This window comes from Trichechus manatus, unplaced genomic scaffold (genome assembly GCF_000243295.1).
Source record: "Trichechus manatus latirostris isolate Lorelei unplaced genomic scaffold, TriManLat1.0 scaffold00084, whole genome shotgun sequence".
Lineage (NCBI taxonomy): Eukaryota > Metazoa > Chordata > Mammalia > Sirenia > Trichechidae > Trichechus > Trichechus manatus.
In genome coordinates, this window is record NW_004444020.1 from 8,168,417 (window position 1) to 8,185,398 (window position 16,982).

At 38.0% G+C, this 16,982-nt stretch overlaps 1 protein-coding gene across 7 annotated transcripts in view; it reads right to left on the reverse strand.

The window, feature by feature from the left end:
- STAG1 (STAG1 cohesin complex component) overlaps positions 1–16,982 on the reverse strand; it is a 552,131-nt gene that overhangs the window by 374,594 nt on the left and 160,555 nt on the right. For 6 of the 7 annotated variants that reach the window (XM_023735988.1, XM_023735987.1, XM_023735981.1 and 3 more), the window contains one exon: positions 12,267–12,376. In XM_023735988.1, the coding sequence (XP_023591756.1) occupies positions 12,267–12,295 (29 nt within the window). In that variant the 5' untranslated portion in view covers positions 12,296–12,376. Of the gene's footprint in view, positions 1–12,266; positions 12,377–12,476; positions 12,540–16,982 lie in introns of all 7 variants that reach the window. The other variant, XM_023735985.1, reaches the window with a different exon arrangement.

The following is a 16,982-nucleotide window of genomic DNA, read 5'->3' on the forward strand; positions in this document are numbered from 1 at the left end:
TCAACATGTAAAATGGTTGATATTTTTGTCTACTTTAATGAAAAGGATAAAAGTGAAATGACAGAGATGTTTGTTTCAGCTTCACTGACTAGTTAATGGTGTGAGTAACTTCTTTGCTTAATCAAATAATAGTTCTCAAATGTCGGAAGAGTATTTCCTCAATAGTAGGACAGAACATCCAGAAAGAAACTCAATAAACACATGGAAACTCTAAATGCCACAATCTACCAACTAGATCTCAAAGGCATATACTGAACACTCCACCCAAAAGCAGCCAAGTATACTTCCTTTTCCAAAGCCCATAGAACATTCTCTAGAACAGACCACATATTAGGCCATAAAGCAAGCCTTAACAGAATCTAAAACATCCATATATTACAAAGCATCTTTTCTGACTATAAACTCATAAAAGTAGAAATCAATAACAGAAAAGACAAGGGAAAAAAATCAAATACATGGAAACTGAACAACACTTTGCTCAAAAACTACTGGGTTACAGAAGAAATTAAGACTGGAATAAAGAAATTCACAGAATCAAATGAGAATGAAAACACATCCTACCAGAACCTTTGGGACACAGCAAAAGCAGTGCTCAGAGGTCAGTTTATAGCAATAAATGCACACATCCAAAAAGCAGAAAGGGCCATAATCAAAACATTAACCCTACAACTGGAACAAGTAGAAAGAGAGCAGCAAAAGAAGCCCTCAGGTGCCAGAAGAAGGGAAATAATAAGAATTAGAGCAGAATTAAATGAAATAGAGAATAGAAAAACAATGGAAAGCGTTAACAAGACCAAAAGCTGGTTCTTTGAAAAGATGAACAAAATTGATACACCATTCGCCAAACTGACAAAAGAAAACCAGGAGAGGAAGCAAATAAGCCGTCTAAGAAATGAGATGGGCATTGTCAAAACAAATCCAATTGAAATTAAAACAATAATAACAGAATACTACGAAAAACTGTACTCTAACAAATTTGAAACCTAGAGGAAATGGACAAATGTTTCAAAACTCACTACCTACCTAAACTAACACAAACAGAGGTAGAACAACTAAATAAACCCATAACAAAAGAAGAGATTGAAAAGGTAATTAAAAATTCCCAACAAAAAAAAAGCCCTGGTCCTGATGGTTTCACTGGAGAATTCTACCAAACTTTCAGAGAAGAGTTAACACCACTACTACTAAAGGTATTATTTCAGAGCATAGAAAAGGATGGAATACTCCCAAACTCATTCTATGAAGCCAGCATACCACTGATACCAAAACCAGGTAAAGACATCAGAAAAATAGAAAATTACAGACAAATATCCCTCATGAACACTGACGCAAAAATCCTCAACAAAATTCTAGCCAATAGAATTCAAAATCATATCAAAAAAATAATTCACCATGATCAAGTGAGATTTATACCAGCTATGCAGGGATGGTTCGACATTAGAAAAACAATCAATGTAATCCGTCAGATAAATAAAACAAAAGACAAGAACCACGTGATCTGATAAAGCGATGCAGAAAAGGCATTTGACGAAGTCCAACACAAATTCATGATAAAAACTGTCAACAAAATAGGAATAGAAGGGAATTTCCTCAACATAATTAAGGGCATTTATACAAAGCCAACAGTCAACACCATCCTAAATGCATAGAGTCTGAAAGCATTCCCTCTGAGAACGGGAATCAGACAATGATGCCCTTTATCACCACTCTTTTTCAACATTGTGCTGGAGGTCCTAGCCAGAGCAGTTAGGCTAGAAAAAGAAATAAAGCACATCCAAATTGGTAAGGAAGAAGTCAAAGTATCTCTATTTGCAAATGATATGATCTTATACAAAGAATCCCCAAGAAAACTACTGGAACTAATAGAAGATTTCAGCAAAGTATCAGGTTACAAGATAAACATTCCTCTCAACAAAGATAACTTTGAAGAGGAAATCACCAAATCAATACCATTTAAAATAGACCCCAAGAAGATATAATACTTAGGAATAAATCTAACCAGAGATGTAAAACACCTATACAATGAAAACTATAAGACACTACTGCAAGAAACCAAAAGAGACCTGCATAAGTAGAAAAACATACCTTGCTCATGGATAGAAGAGTCAACATTGTGAAAATGTCAATTCTACCCAAAGCGACCTACAGATATAATGCAATCCCGATTCAAATTCCAATGGCATTTTTTAATGAGCTAGAGAAACAAATCATCAAATTCATATGGAAAGGGAAGAGGATCCGGATAAGTAAAAAAGCACTACCAAAGAAGAACAAAGTGCCAGGCCTCACACTACCTGATTTTAGAACCTATTATACTGCCACGATAGTCAAAACAGCCTGGTAATGGTACAACAGATACACAGACCAATGAAAGAGAATTGGGAATTCAGATGTAAATTCATCCACCTATGAGCAGCTGATATTTGACAAAGACCCAAAATCCATTAATTGGGGAAAAGACAGTCTGTATAACAAATGGTGCTGGCATAACTGGATATCCATCTGCAAAATAATGAAACAAGACCCATACCTCACACCATGCACAAAAACTAACTCAAAATGGATCACAGACCTAAATATAAAATGGAGCTCCTAAAAATCAAACACTTACGCTCATCAAAAGACTTCACCAAAAGAGTCAAAAGACAACCTACAGACTGGGAAAACAATTTCGGCTATGACAAATCCGATCAGTGTCTAATCTCTAAAATATACAAGATGCTGCAAAACCTCAACAACAAAAAGACAAATAACTCAGTTAAAAAATGGGCAAAGGATATAAAGAGGCACTTCGCCAAGGAAGACATTAAGGCGGCTAAGAGACACATGAGGAAATGTGCACGATCCTTAGCCACTAGAGAAATGCAAATCAAAACTACAATGAGATACCATCTCACCCCAACAATGATAGCATTAATCCAAAAAACACAAAATAATAAATCCTGGGGAGGTTGTGGAGAGACTGGAACTCTCATACACTGTTGGTGGGAATGTAAAATGGTACAACCACTCTGGAAATCGATTTGGAGCTTCCTTAAAAAGCTAGAAACAGAAGTACCATATGATCCAGCTATCCTGCTCCTTGGAAAATATCCTAGAGAAATAAGAGCTGTCATACGAATAGATACATGTATACCCATGTTCACTGCAGCACTGTTCACAATAGCAAAAAGATGGATACAACCTAGCTGCCCATCAACGGACGAATGGATAAACAAATTATGGTATATCCACACAATGGAATACTATGCAGCGATGAAGAACAACGATGAAGCCGTGAAATATAACATGGAGGAATCTGGAGGTCATTATGCTGAATGAATTTAGTCAAGTCACAGAAGGTCAAATATTGTATAAGACCACTATTATGAGAACTCAAGAAAAGGTTTAAACATCAAAGACAACATTCTTTGGTGGTTTAGAGGGTGGGGAGGGAGGGAAGGAGAAGGATATTCATTAATCAGATAGTAGGTAAGAATTATCTTAGGTGAAGGAAAGGACAACACACACTATAGGGGAAGTCAGCATAACTGGACTACACCACAAGCTAAGAAGTTTCCTAAATACAACCAAACACACTGGGACAGAGTAGCCAGGGCAGGGGATTAGGGACCATGCTTTCAGGGGACATCTAAGTCAACTGGCATAACAAAGTCTATTAACAAAATGTTCTGGATCCCACTTTTGTGAGTGGCGTCTGCGGTCTTAAAAGCCACCGAGTGGCCATCTAAGAGGCATCAATTGGTCCCAACTACCTGGAGTAAAAGAGAATGAAGAACACCAAAGACACAAGGAAAGTATTAGTTGAAGAGACAGAAAGGGCCACATAAACCAGAGACTTCATCAGCCTGAGACCAGAACTAGATGGTGCCCAGCTACCACCAATGACCGCCCTGACAGGGAACACAACACGAGAGTCCCTGATGAAGCAGGAGAAAGGTAGGGTGCAGAACTCAAATTCTAGTAAAAAGACCTGACTTTATGGTCTGACTGAGACTGGAGGGACCCCGGAAGATATGGCCCCCACACTCTCTGTTGGCCCAGAGCTGACACCATTCCCGAGGCCAACTCTTCAGACAAAGATTGGACTGGACTATGGGACATAAAGTGATACTCATGAGGAGCGTGCTTCTTAGCTCAAGTAGATACATGAGACTAAACGGGCAGCTCCTGTCCAGCGGCGAGATGAGAAGCCAGAGAGAGTTAGGAGCTGGTTGAACTGACATGGGAAATCCAGGGCCGAAAGGAGGAGAGTGCTGTCAACTAGGGTCACATAGCAATGTGTGTATAAATTTTTGTATGAGAAACTGACTTGAATTGTAAACTTTCACTTAAAGCACAATAAAAAAAAAAAAGAATATTTCCTCAATTTTTTTGTCCTATTCATAGTGTAATGGTTATAAAGCCTGACACATCTTTAAGTTTAATCTGCATTATTAACACTTTCTTAAGTCTACAGACAATCAACAAAACAATAAATCAAGCCCTGATCTCTGGCATTTGCTCATTTCCATGGTGTAAATACTCCCAGCAAGTCAATTTGAAGCTATCAAAGTGACATCGCTGAATGTGGAGTTGGGAGGCAATGGGCAAATATTTCTAGCATGCAGATAAAATAGGCGTAAATAACCTCAAGCACATAGATGGCAAGACTTCTCTCACATACTCTGGACATGTTATCAGGAGAGACCAGTCCCTGGAGAAGGACATCATGCTTGGTAAAGCAGAGGGTCAGTGAAAAAGAGGGATACTCTCAATGAGATGGATTGACTCAGAGGCTGTAGCAACGGGCTCAGGCATAACGATTGTGAGGATGGTGCAGGACCAATTTGACAGCACCTAAGAACAACATAATGGCTGCGTTTAACCGGCTCACAAAATTCCTGAAAATTTAACAATGGTTCTTGTGGGCCGGGGAAGGCTGGCTCCTGCACAGCACTGAAAAGGTATACATAGTATAAACAAAAAGTTTTTCACTAAACTCTATGCTGCTAACTCTAGTAAGATCTGCAGAAAACTGTAAATAACAGGAAGAGCACAGAACAAATGATAAACCCAGATTCCATACTATTATTTTTTCTGTTATTGTTGTCACATTACTTTCAGTCTGCTTCACTAGATGGTTCTCACAGTCCCACTCCCTCTTTGTGTTAATTCTTTAAAGCTCAATCCTTAAGTGTCTGCTATTCTTTCATTGTACATTGCCTTGATGACCTCATCCATTTGATATGTAACTTCTATGCAAATGCCTTCAATATCTCCTCAGACCTGACTCCATTCCAGACCTCCAATTCAAGATTTTTAACTACATCCATGACATGCCTCCCTGAATACCACCGCAAATTTGCCATACACCACATCTAAAACTAGGTCCAGTCCTTTCTTCGAGCTCTCTGATCCTGTCCATACCATTAATTAACTGATTTATTAGGTTAGTGCACAGTGTGCTTTAAATTGTTATACCAATTTATTACTGTCACCATTATTCCATCTGCCACACAAACTCATAGAATTCTATCCATGTTTCTCTTGCGCCTCTTGATAACAAGTCCTCTTGAATCACCCTTCTCGTTTAATAATTTTGTGTCTCATTCTTTCCATTATTATTACCATGCTCACCACTACCTGAAATGCTCTCAACTTATCTTCCTGCTTTTACCACCTCCCCTGTCCAAGCCATTCTATACACTATTGTCAGTAACATTCTTACATCATGTTACTCTCCCGCTTACAAATCTTCAAAGCTAATCTGGGATTCAAAACTGTAACCAATACTGATCTAGTTTAGATCAGCATGCCTTTCTATAAAGGGCCATACAGTAAATACATTAGGCTTATGAGCCATAAGGTCTCTGTAGCTACTACTCTACTCTGCCGCTGTAGCATAAATGCCAGCTGTAGACATTATATAAATGAATGGGGGTAGCTCTGTTCTAATAATACTTTCTTTACAAAAATAAGCGTCTAACTCATGAGCAATAATATGCCCATCCCTGAGCTAGTCTATTTTATTTGTCTCTAATAAAGCGCAACAACGATAAAACAGACTGCTTTATCCCTTCGATACAGTCCAAAGAAACCACAATTAGCATATCATGTGTGCTAGATAGTTTATATACATTATCTAGAACAAATATGCACAAAAAGCTTGTTAAGAAACATATTATTGTCCCAATTTTACAGATGAGGGACTAAAAGTTCTTAAAACTTGATGAACATACTCATAGTTACAAAATTATTAAGTGGCAGAGTCCAGTTAGATCTTAAGGTTAACATGAATTCCCTATTTCCATGTTAGAATAATGAAATGCAAATACATTTTGTACTTCTCTTGTGTGAACAGTATATACTAGTGCGCTTTTGATGCTTTTATAAATCTCACTTCCAGCATATAATTAAGTGACCCATTAATGAAACTAATTTGTGCCTGAGAAATATAGTTTACTGACAAAACAGAATAGTACAATTTACTTCTACCTCTGCCAACGCAGACAGCTTAAAAGGTGACTAGTAGTACTCACAAACAACTGATACATGATCATTGGAGTATGTATGTGTGTTTGATTATTAGAATACATAATGCAAAAATTTGTTTTTTTTTAAAATTAGAGAAATTCTGATAGAAAAGATATAAAAATATATGAAAAAGCTGCACTTCACATGCTCCAACTCTCAATTCCAAGTCTCTGCAGAATTAACACTGTTTGATCAATACCCTGCCATAGATACCTACGCTTCTGCATAGGTATCTACATATAAATCGATATCTACACTTAAATTTTTAAGTAAATGAGTGTTTTCCATAAATGGTATTCCTGTATGGTACCCTAAAATATGTATGGAATTTATTTAACTACTTATGCAACAATGAGCACTCAGTGTGTTTCTATTTTGTACCATTACAAACAGCTGAAATGGCTATAACATGACTCTTAATTACACTTCAACAAATATTTCTATAGGGCAGACACTATGGAAATGCTGGGTCAAGGAGTATGCAAATTCAAACTGAACAAATGTTCTCCAAAAACCCTGAAAATGGCTAATTTCATATTTATAAGACTAAACCAAAACCAAACTCACTGCTATCGATTCCAACTCACAGCAACCCTATAGGACAGAGTAAAACTGCTCCATAGGGTTTCCAAGGCTGTAAACCTTTATGAAAGCAGACTGACACATCTTTCTCCCACAGAGCTGCTGATGGGTTCAAACAGCCAACTTTTTGATTAGCAGCTGAGTGCTTTAACCACTGTGCCATAGGGCTCCTTTTATAAAACTACAAAACAAAAATTAAGAGCATGGAAGAATCAGATCGAATCTTACAAAAATTATTTTGCCCCCTAAAATTCTCTGAATTCTGTCTCCCTTTCTCCATCTCCACTGTGTAACCACTTTAGGTCAAGTTGCCGTCACTTCTGTCCTGGATACATCCTTCATGGGTCTCTTTGCTTCTGGTATTGGCCCTTCCAACCTAAACACAATACTGTAATCAGAGTTCTATACTTATTTTTTTTGTCCCTATGTTTGAGTTTTTACCAACTCATGGGCGGTGACCAATAGTCTGACCTTATAGGCAAGCACAGAGACAATGGAAATGGCCTATTAAATGGATTCCTTAGTGGGGCACAACCCTATAGAAATCACTATGGGAATGCAAAGGGTGCATTAAAGCAGGACATGCCAATACGCATCAGAAGAACCCCCCACCCCATCCTTCCAAAAATGGACATTAAATGGAGCTGGCAAGTTGATATCCTGTATGCTCACTTGAGGTGACCACCTGAGTCCATGAGATAAATGGAAACGGGGGAGGTGCAGCAATGTACTCAACATGAGGGGAAACAAGCGAGGATGTTCACTGGATAAACTCCTCTGATTTTCTGGTGCATCTGGGGAAGAGGGGGTGGGGCAGGATGCTGGTATGACTATACAATTCTTCCCCACATCATCTCATATATATTTTTTCTTTTTCCCCTACATCACTTCAACTGTTTTCTTTTTTAATTCCTCCTGCCTAGGCAGTGGCTCTAGGACCAAGGTTGCAACTCTTGAGTTACTGAAGCAGGAATGATTCCTAAACAAGAAACTATAACTATAAATGTGAGTGGACTAAGAAGGAGGCACTTGCTAAACTAGTATTACTGCTGGCAATCTGGACCAGTACAGGTGCCAAACCTAAAGTTCCATTCAACAGTAGAAATGTTTGTGTATAAATGGAGAGAAAGAAAAATAGTAGCTGAGGTAAATGAATGACTACATGGGTTCTGCAATGAGGGAAATAAATTATATTCATGCCTTGAAAAAGGCTTACAGCAAGAGATATTTTCTCTTAGCTCAATTATACCAGATGCCTGAAAGGGTGAAGCCAAGAACACTTTGCTCTTGGAACCTCACAAGATCAAATGGAAGCCTACAAACCTGAGTGGCTTCATGCTGGGAAAACTTTTTGGTCACATGATATGATGATGGACTGGACTAACTAGACTGTGACCAAAATAGTAACACTGACATTAACTGATAAATGTATTGGGAAGTTGAGTTAAAACTGCCATAGAATGTAATCAAATAACTGTAGATCAAGGGAGGGAAAGAAGTAACCCTCCAAATGTTGAGCATATAAAAGGGATTATGATCAAACACCAGGGGGTGGCCTGCAAGGTTTACATTAGCTTTACCTAAATAATTTGGTCTTTGCCCTCGATTCCTGAGAGATAACTAAACCCTAGAAATTTCCTGAGTAATTGAAGTATCCTTCTTATCTGTAGGCTTCCAGGCTACATCTTAAAGAGTTTATGCTAATGAAACAACTAAGGTGGGGGCTGGCAAGGCCAGAAAGACGACCATGTGATATCAGCTGACTTTTGGGGGAGGTCAATCACGACTACACAATGAGACCCCAATAAAGGCTCTAGACAAGGTTCCTGGTTGGCTCTCAGAAGGGTGACACGCCCTCTTTGCGAAGTCTCCAAGACCCTGACATATGCGTCTCTTCTTTATGCTGATCCTGACTTGTATTCTTCATCATAAAGCTATAACCATAAGTACAGCACTTTCTGTGAGTTCTGTGAGTCATTCTATGGTATTGAGCCTGAGAGAGCAGCTGGAGCCAGGTCAAAAGCAAGGGGGCTGGGGACCACTGAGCTTGTGGCTAGTATCCTGAGGTAGAAGGAACTACCAAATTTGTAACCGAAAAGTCAGAACTGAGGGGAGCCCTGGGGACTCCCATGCTTGCTGCTGGGTTCTGAAGGACTATGTCCTTTAACTTATGAGTTTTGACCTAGCTCTTGGAGGTGAGGGTTATAGAAGTGCTGCATGTGCAGTTGGTGTCAGAAGAAGTAGATCAGATTGATCTACACACAGGTCTTATACCACTCTCCATCCTCAACCTTGATTCTAAAAAAAAGAAAAAATTTGCTTTATTTCAGTCCCACAAACATACCATGCATGCTTCCTCCTACCTCAGGGTCTTTCTACATATCACTGTTACATTTTGGAACTAATATTCTGTTCCCTTCTACCTTCAAATCTTCCCCCCACTTCAGATCTCAGCTCAACTGTCTTCCTCAGAAAAGAAGGATTAAGTCAAGGCACGTGTCAAAATTCTCTTAATACCCTCTACTTTTCCTTCATAACCCCAAAGACAGTTTAGAATTATATACTTGTGCACATATTTGATTAATGTCTATCTTTATAAGGTTCATGACAACAACGACTGAGTCTATTCTATATGCTGTTTTTCCACAGAACCTAGCATACTTCCTGGTACACGAATATGTGGTAAATGATAACTTTTTGACAATGCTTAATAGGAAACAGCACTCACATGACAAATTCATCACTGATTATATCCAATTAAGTCAAGACATACTAAAGTCATTTATTAGAATGATCTTTCTAATGTCTATGTTAGAAAAATGATTATTAAACTGAACATTAAGAATCTCTGGATCATAACTTTTGTTTTTGGGAAGACCTTGGAGATCAGTTTCTAATATATTAATCCTCATTTTAGAGATGATAGAAGCTGAGGTTTACAAATACTAAGAGACATATCATGTTTCCTTTCCTCTACAATAAAGACAGATTGCTGGATTAAGCAACATAATAGATGCAAATGCATCTGGAACCCAGAAAATTGTACGTTCTCAGTAAATGCATGTTAGATCTCAACTTGGTAACAGTGTCACCTCTGGCTGATAGATCTAAGTGAAAGCTCGCTTACCCAACTCCCAGATCACCACTATGCAGTACCTATAGTCATATTATAGGTTTATGTTTTCTGAAAAATATTCAGTTACTTGGAAAGCATAATGCAGTCATACATTGCTTAACGTCCACAGTACGTTCTGTGAAAACAGGACGTTATGTGATTTGGATGTTATGCGAACACCATATTAAATACAGACAGTCCTAGAGTTACAAACGTCTGACATATGGACAACCTGTACTTAAGAACGGACTGCCATAAGGCTATCATATTAAACATCTGAGTTAAATAATATGATGGTTCGTAATAACAAGCACACACACACTATTCTGTAACAATCATGAAAACACTGCGCAGTTTGGAACCGTTTTTTAAGTGTTACATCCACTACGTCCTGTTATATATAACCTTATGGGACCACAGACCTATATGCGTGCGGTAGGACATTGCCCAAACAGACATTATATGGTGCATGACTGTATAATAATATCATGTCAAATCAACCTTTCTTTAACTATAATCTCTATTTGGCTACAACTTTTTTCATATTTTATCAAATAGTACTTATTGAGGGCCTAGGACATAGCAGTGTGGTAGGAGCTGCACATACAAAAATAAGGTACAAAGATGCAGTTTAGGTGGTAAGTTAGAAACAGTAAGAGAGGGTTATCAAACAATATGTTAAGTATGGTGCTAGAGAAAAACAACAGGAAGGCATTATAGGAGCACAGGAGGCACCTATTCCAACTTTAAGGGGTTAATAAGCCTTGCTGGAGGCATCAAACCTCAGCTAAAACATAAGGATTACTGAGTTAACCAGGTAAGGGTAGAGGTGTGTAGGCACTGAAGGCAGGATAAAGATAAACAAAAAAGGTACAAATAAAAGAAAATAGTATGTGGGCACCTCCAAACCTGGTGTTATAGTCAAATTAGAAATGAATAAATAGGCTTGAGGTAAGTAGGTAGAAAGGGCTTAAATTTTATCTTCTATATTTGGTGAGGGGAGGGCAAGTGTTGTTGGTTTCTCAAGCAGGCAAAGGATTTGGACACCTTTGAGGCTTAGAGCTCTGAAAGAAAAGCAAAAGATAGGAGACTAATTAGAAGACTACTACAGTAGAAACTGTTGAATTGCTGTATGTTTTGCTGTGTATATTCTCAACAACAACAAAATAAAAAAATTAGAAACCACAGAAATGAACTGAAATGCAGACTCCTCTTATGAATTCAACTAAAATAAAAGCAATTCCTACAGTGAGATTAGTATTGTGACGTATCTTTCTGTCTAAAGGACTGATTACTTTCATTACATATAAATCATTGTTACCATATTCAAAGTATGCAGACTTCTGATATACACAATGAAAGCTATGAGTATCTAACATATGATTACAGTAACCACATTGCCCAGAGAACTCAAAACAAAACTCAATTCTAAAACTGTTCTACACATTCAACAAATCCAATGAGATGCCACCAGAAATGCCAACAGTTATGAACCTTGAATAACCTCTGGCAACCAGAACGGCTCAACAATCTCAATCCCTGGGAACAGAAAAAATCTTAATGAAGGTTCTGGGGGAGAGGGATAGAGGAAGAGTATGATATAGGACAAGCATCAACAAACTTGTTCTGTAAAGAGCCAGACAGTAAATATTTTAGGCTTTGCAGGTAGTACAGTCTCTGTCGCAACTACTCAATTCTGCCATTGTAGCACAAAAGCAGCCATAAACAACATGAAAAAGTAAGTGAGGCTTTGTTCCAATAAAACTTCATTTACAAAATAGGCAGCATGCCAGATTTGGAACATGGGCTATAATTTGCTGACCCCTGATATAGGGCATTAACACTTTATTTGCTGAATATAAGAGAACATATTGACATTCCAATAGCCAGGGCCATGAATGGCTACAGTAATGATACACTCTAATACTTCATAGATTTTTAAACATGCTATCCTATTATGCAAGAACATATTTGACATGTCTCATCTAAGGGCAATTCTCATAAAGAAACAAGTTATAAGTATTTTTTTAAATAAGACGACGACAATACTTACTGTAACACTGGTAACTCTGAAGTAATCATTTCTGCAGCAGTCTATCCACAAAGGAGCCAAAGAATGAAGTGTGTACAACTCAAAACTTTTAAAACAACCTCAAAGGAAATCTGTTAACGGGAAAAAAGAAAATTATTTACAAATAAAATGAATATACCAGAATATATAGACTACAATTTGTACTTTTTACTAGCATAAAATTACAGTCACCTAGCAGTTTGCAATTCTCCATTAGATTTGAAGCCACAATCTTTCGAAGATCTGCTCCAAGATCTTTTCCAAGATTTCCAATACATGTTAAAACAAACACGTAATTATTAAATTTAAAAAATGATCATCTACATATAGCTAACGCATATTGCCCATGAAGAATACTTAACCATACTTCAGGAAACACTGCCTATATTAAACAATACTTAACATTACTACAAAACGTTAGAATACACTTTCCACCCCAGCCTTATTTCCCTTCATTATCTTCACTATTCTGAAGTTAATTATATGCCTTATCTATATTTACACCTGAATGTTACTTAATAAGAACAGATCTTTACGCTCAAGGCGTTCGAACTATTAGAGAAAATAAACATATAAAAAATCTACAATGAAGCAATATATCAAGTCTAGAATGGCACACATTAAACTATCAACAATGGTTAACCTCTCTGAAATGGTTGAGATTGGGAAAGCAATCTAAGGAAATAACAGAAAATATGGAAAAGAAAACATACATAAAGATACATAAGTAATACAGCGCAATCTAAAGGGACAAAAAAAAAATTTAAAAGCCCCTGAACATTCACGTACATGTGTGTCTGTGTGTGTACCATTATAGGTATGAGTGTACACATTGGTTAATACACATACTGTCTTACTTATCTAGTGCTGCTATAACAGAAACACCACAAGTAGATGGCTTTAACAAACAGAAATTTATTCTCTCACAGTCTAGGAAGCTAGAACTCCAAATTCAGGATGCCAGCTCCAGGGGAAGGCTTTCTCTCTCTGTTGGCTATGGGGGAAGGTCCTTGTCATCAATCTTTACTCAGTCCTAGGAGTTTCTCAGGGCAGGGACTCCGGATCCCAAGGACGCACTCCACTCCTAGCTCTTCCTTCTTGGTGGCAGGAGGTCCCTCACCTCTCTGCTTGCTTTCTCTCTTTTGTATCTCAGAAGAGATTAACTGAAGATACAACCTAAGCCTGTTGAAAGTATCCTGACTCATTAACATTACTGCTTCTAACACTGCCTCATTAACATTAGAGGTCAGGATTTACAACACATAGAATAATCACATCAGAACACAAAATAGAGGGCAACCACACAATACTGGGAATCATGGCCTAATCAAGCTGACACATTTCTGAGGGACACAATTCAATTTGTAACACATACATATATTACCTAGCTCTGTCTGCTGAGAAGCAATGACACACCATTAAAAACAAGCACACCCAGTGCCCAGATCTTGGTTTCTACATACCATTCCACAACAAAAAGAATCAGGATTCAGGAGAGAAAACTCATTGTAGGGCTGGGGCAAGGAAAATACAAGATGAGCCTGGAGCATCTTCTACCACAGGAAAGCAAGGACATGCTCACAAACAAAAGGATGGAAGCATGGTGAAGGGAAACATGAGTCAACCCTCAGAGCTGCCAAGGGCTAAAGCTGGAACAACTGGAACACCAAAATAAATAATACAATACTGGATTATAACCTCAAGTATAAAATAAATATCCATGAATCCATACAGATATAAGTAAATAAATAAATGAGAAGAGCCAAATCTTCCTATAGAAGATTATAACATAATCACCCTCACTCCGGGAAGTGGAGCTTAATCACGTACACACACCCCCAACGATGAGAATGGGCTCCACTTAATGACTGACTTCCAAAACAACAGAGTAAACAAAGGGAAGAGAGCTACTTTCACCAAGAAGGTTAATATGACACTTATGCCATGTGGATACCGTGCACGCCCTTGTCATAGCTACCTAGTGCTATAACAGAAAATACCACAAGCCAGTAACATTAACAAATTTATTTTCTCACAGCTTAGGAGGCTAGAAGTCCAAATCCAGCGCGCCGACTCTCGAAGGCTTTCTCTGTTGGTTCTAGGGAAAGGCCTTTTGTCTCTTTTCAGCTTCTGTTTCTTTGTTCCTTGGAGATCTCAAGTGACATGGTATCTATCATTCCCCATCTGTGCTTGCTCAATCTGCTCTTTTTGTATCTCAAGAGAAATTTATTTAAAACATACTCTACACTAATACTGCCTCATTAATAAAATCCCACATTACCAAGTGGGATTATAACCACATTTATAGGGTTAAGACTTACAACAGATAATTTAGGGGGACACAGTTCAATCCACAACACCCCTAACACGCTGTGATGAGAAGGGCACTTCAACTGTATGGTATTCTTCTCAAAAATTCACAACCCCAGTCTAATCATAACAAAACCATCAGAAAAACACAGATTGAGGGACAATCTACAAGATACCTGGGTATTACTCCTCAAGACTCTCAAGGTCATGAAAAACATGAAAAGAAGGAGAAATCAGCATAATGAAGGGGAGAATGAGAGAACAGAACTAATAAGTATAATGTGGTACCTGTAAAGAAGACATTCACGGAAAAACTCATAAAATCCAAATTAAGTCTGGACTTTAGTTACCGTCAGTTTTTTAGCTCTGACGAATAAGAATGGTAATATAAGAAGATAACAACATGGGAAACAGGATGAAGTGTATACAGACGAACTCTCTGCTATCTTTACAACTTGTCTATATATTTAAAGTTAATTGAAGATTAAAAGTTTACTATAAAAAGATGATCATTGTTATGCTTCAGCCCATTGTTGCAGCCACTGTGTCACTCCATCTCCTTGAGGGTCTTCCTCTTTTTCACTGACCCTTCACTCTACCAACCATGATGTCCTTCTCCAAGGACTCGTCCCTCCTGATAACAGGTCCAAATTATGTGAGATAAAGTCTCATCATCCTCGCTTCTAATGAGCATTCTGGCTGTACTTTTTCCAAGACAGATTTGTTCCCTTCTTTTGGCAGTGCATGGTATATTCAATATTCTTCCCCAACACCATATTTCAAAGGCATCAGTTCTTCTTCGGTCTCCCTTACTCATTGTCTACCTTTCACATGCATATGAGGCAACTGAAAACACCATGGCTTCGGTCAGGTGCACCTTAGTCCTTAAAGTGACATCTTTACTTTTTAACACTTTAAAGAAATTTTTGCAGCAAATATGCCCAATGCAATGATCATTTGATTTTCTGACTGCTGCTTCCATGGGCATTGACTGTGGATCCAAGTAAGATGAAGTACCTGACAACGTCAATATTTTCTCCATTTATCATGTTGTTGCTTATTAGTCCAGTTGTGAAGATTTTGGTTTTATATTTGATCTTCATCAGTAAGTGCTTGAAATCCGCTTCACCTTCAGCAAGCAAGGTTGTGTCAGCTGCATATTGCAGGTTGTTAATGAGTCTTCCTCCAATCCTGATGCCCCGTTCTTCTTCATATAGTCCAGCTTCTCAGACTATTTGCTCAGCATACAGCTTAAATAAATACAGTGAAAGAATACAACTCTGACAAACATCTTTCCTGACTTTAAACCATGCAGTATCCCCTTGTTCAAATGAATACCTCTTGGTATAAGTACAGGATCTTCATGAGCACAATTAAGTGTTCTGGAATTCCCACTCCTTGCAACGCTATCCATAATTTGTTATGATCTACACAGTCCAATACGTTGGAATACTCAATAAAACACAGGTAAACATCTTTCTGGAATTCTCTGCTTTCGGCCACGATCCATCTGACATCAGAAATGATATCCCATGTCCTCTTCTGAATCCGGCTTGAAATTCTGTAAGTTCCCTGTTGATGTACTACTGCCATCGCCTTTGAATGATCTCCAGCAAAATTTTACTTGTGTGTGATATTAACGATACTTTGATGATTTCCATATTCTGTTGGATCATCTTTCTTTGCAATGGGTAATATATGGATCTCTTCCAGCTGGTAGGCCAGGTAGCTATCTTCCAAATTTCTTGGCAGAGATAAGTGAGCACTTCCAGTGCTGCACCCCTTTGCTGAAACATCTCATTCGGTATTCTGTCAATTCCTGGAGCCTAGTTTTTCTCCAATGCCTTCAGTGGACCTTGGACCTCTTCCTACAGTACCATCACTTCTTGATCATATGCTAACCTCTTGAAATGGCTGAACGTTGACCAATTCTTTTTGGTACAGTGATTCTGTGTATTCCTTCCATCTGCATTTGATGCTTCCTGCATTGTTTAGTATTTTCCCTGTAGAATCCTTCAATATTACAACTCAAGGCTTGAGTTTTTTCTTCAGTTCTTTTAGCTTGAGAAATGCCGAGCGTGTTCTTCGTTTTTGGTTTTCTATCTCCAGGTCTTTGCACATGTCATTATAATACTTTAACTTGGTCTTCTCAAGCTGCCCTTTGAAACCTTGTGTTCAGCTCTTTTATTTCATTTTTTCCATTTGTTTTAGCTACTCTGTGTTCAAGAGCAAGTTTCAGAATCTCTTCTGACATCCATTTAGGTCTTTTTTTTTTTTTTCGTTCCTGTCTTTTTTAATGAACTCTTGTTTTCTTCATGTATGATGTCCTTGATGTCATTCCACAACTCCTCTGGTCTTCCATTCATTAGTGTTCAATGCATCAAATCT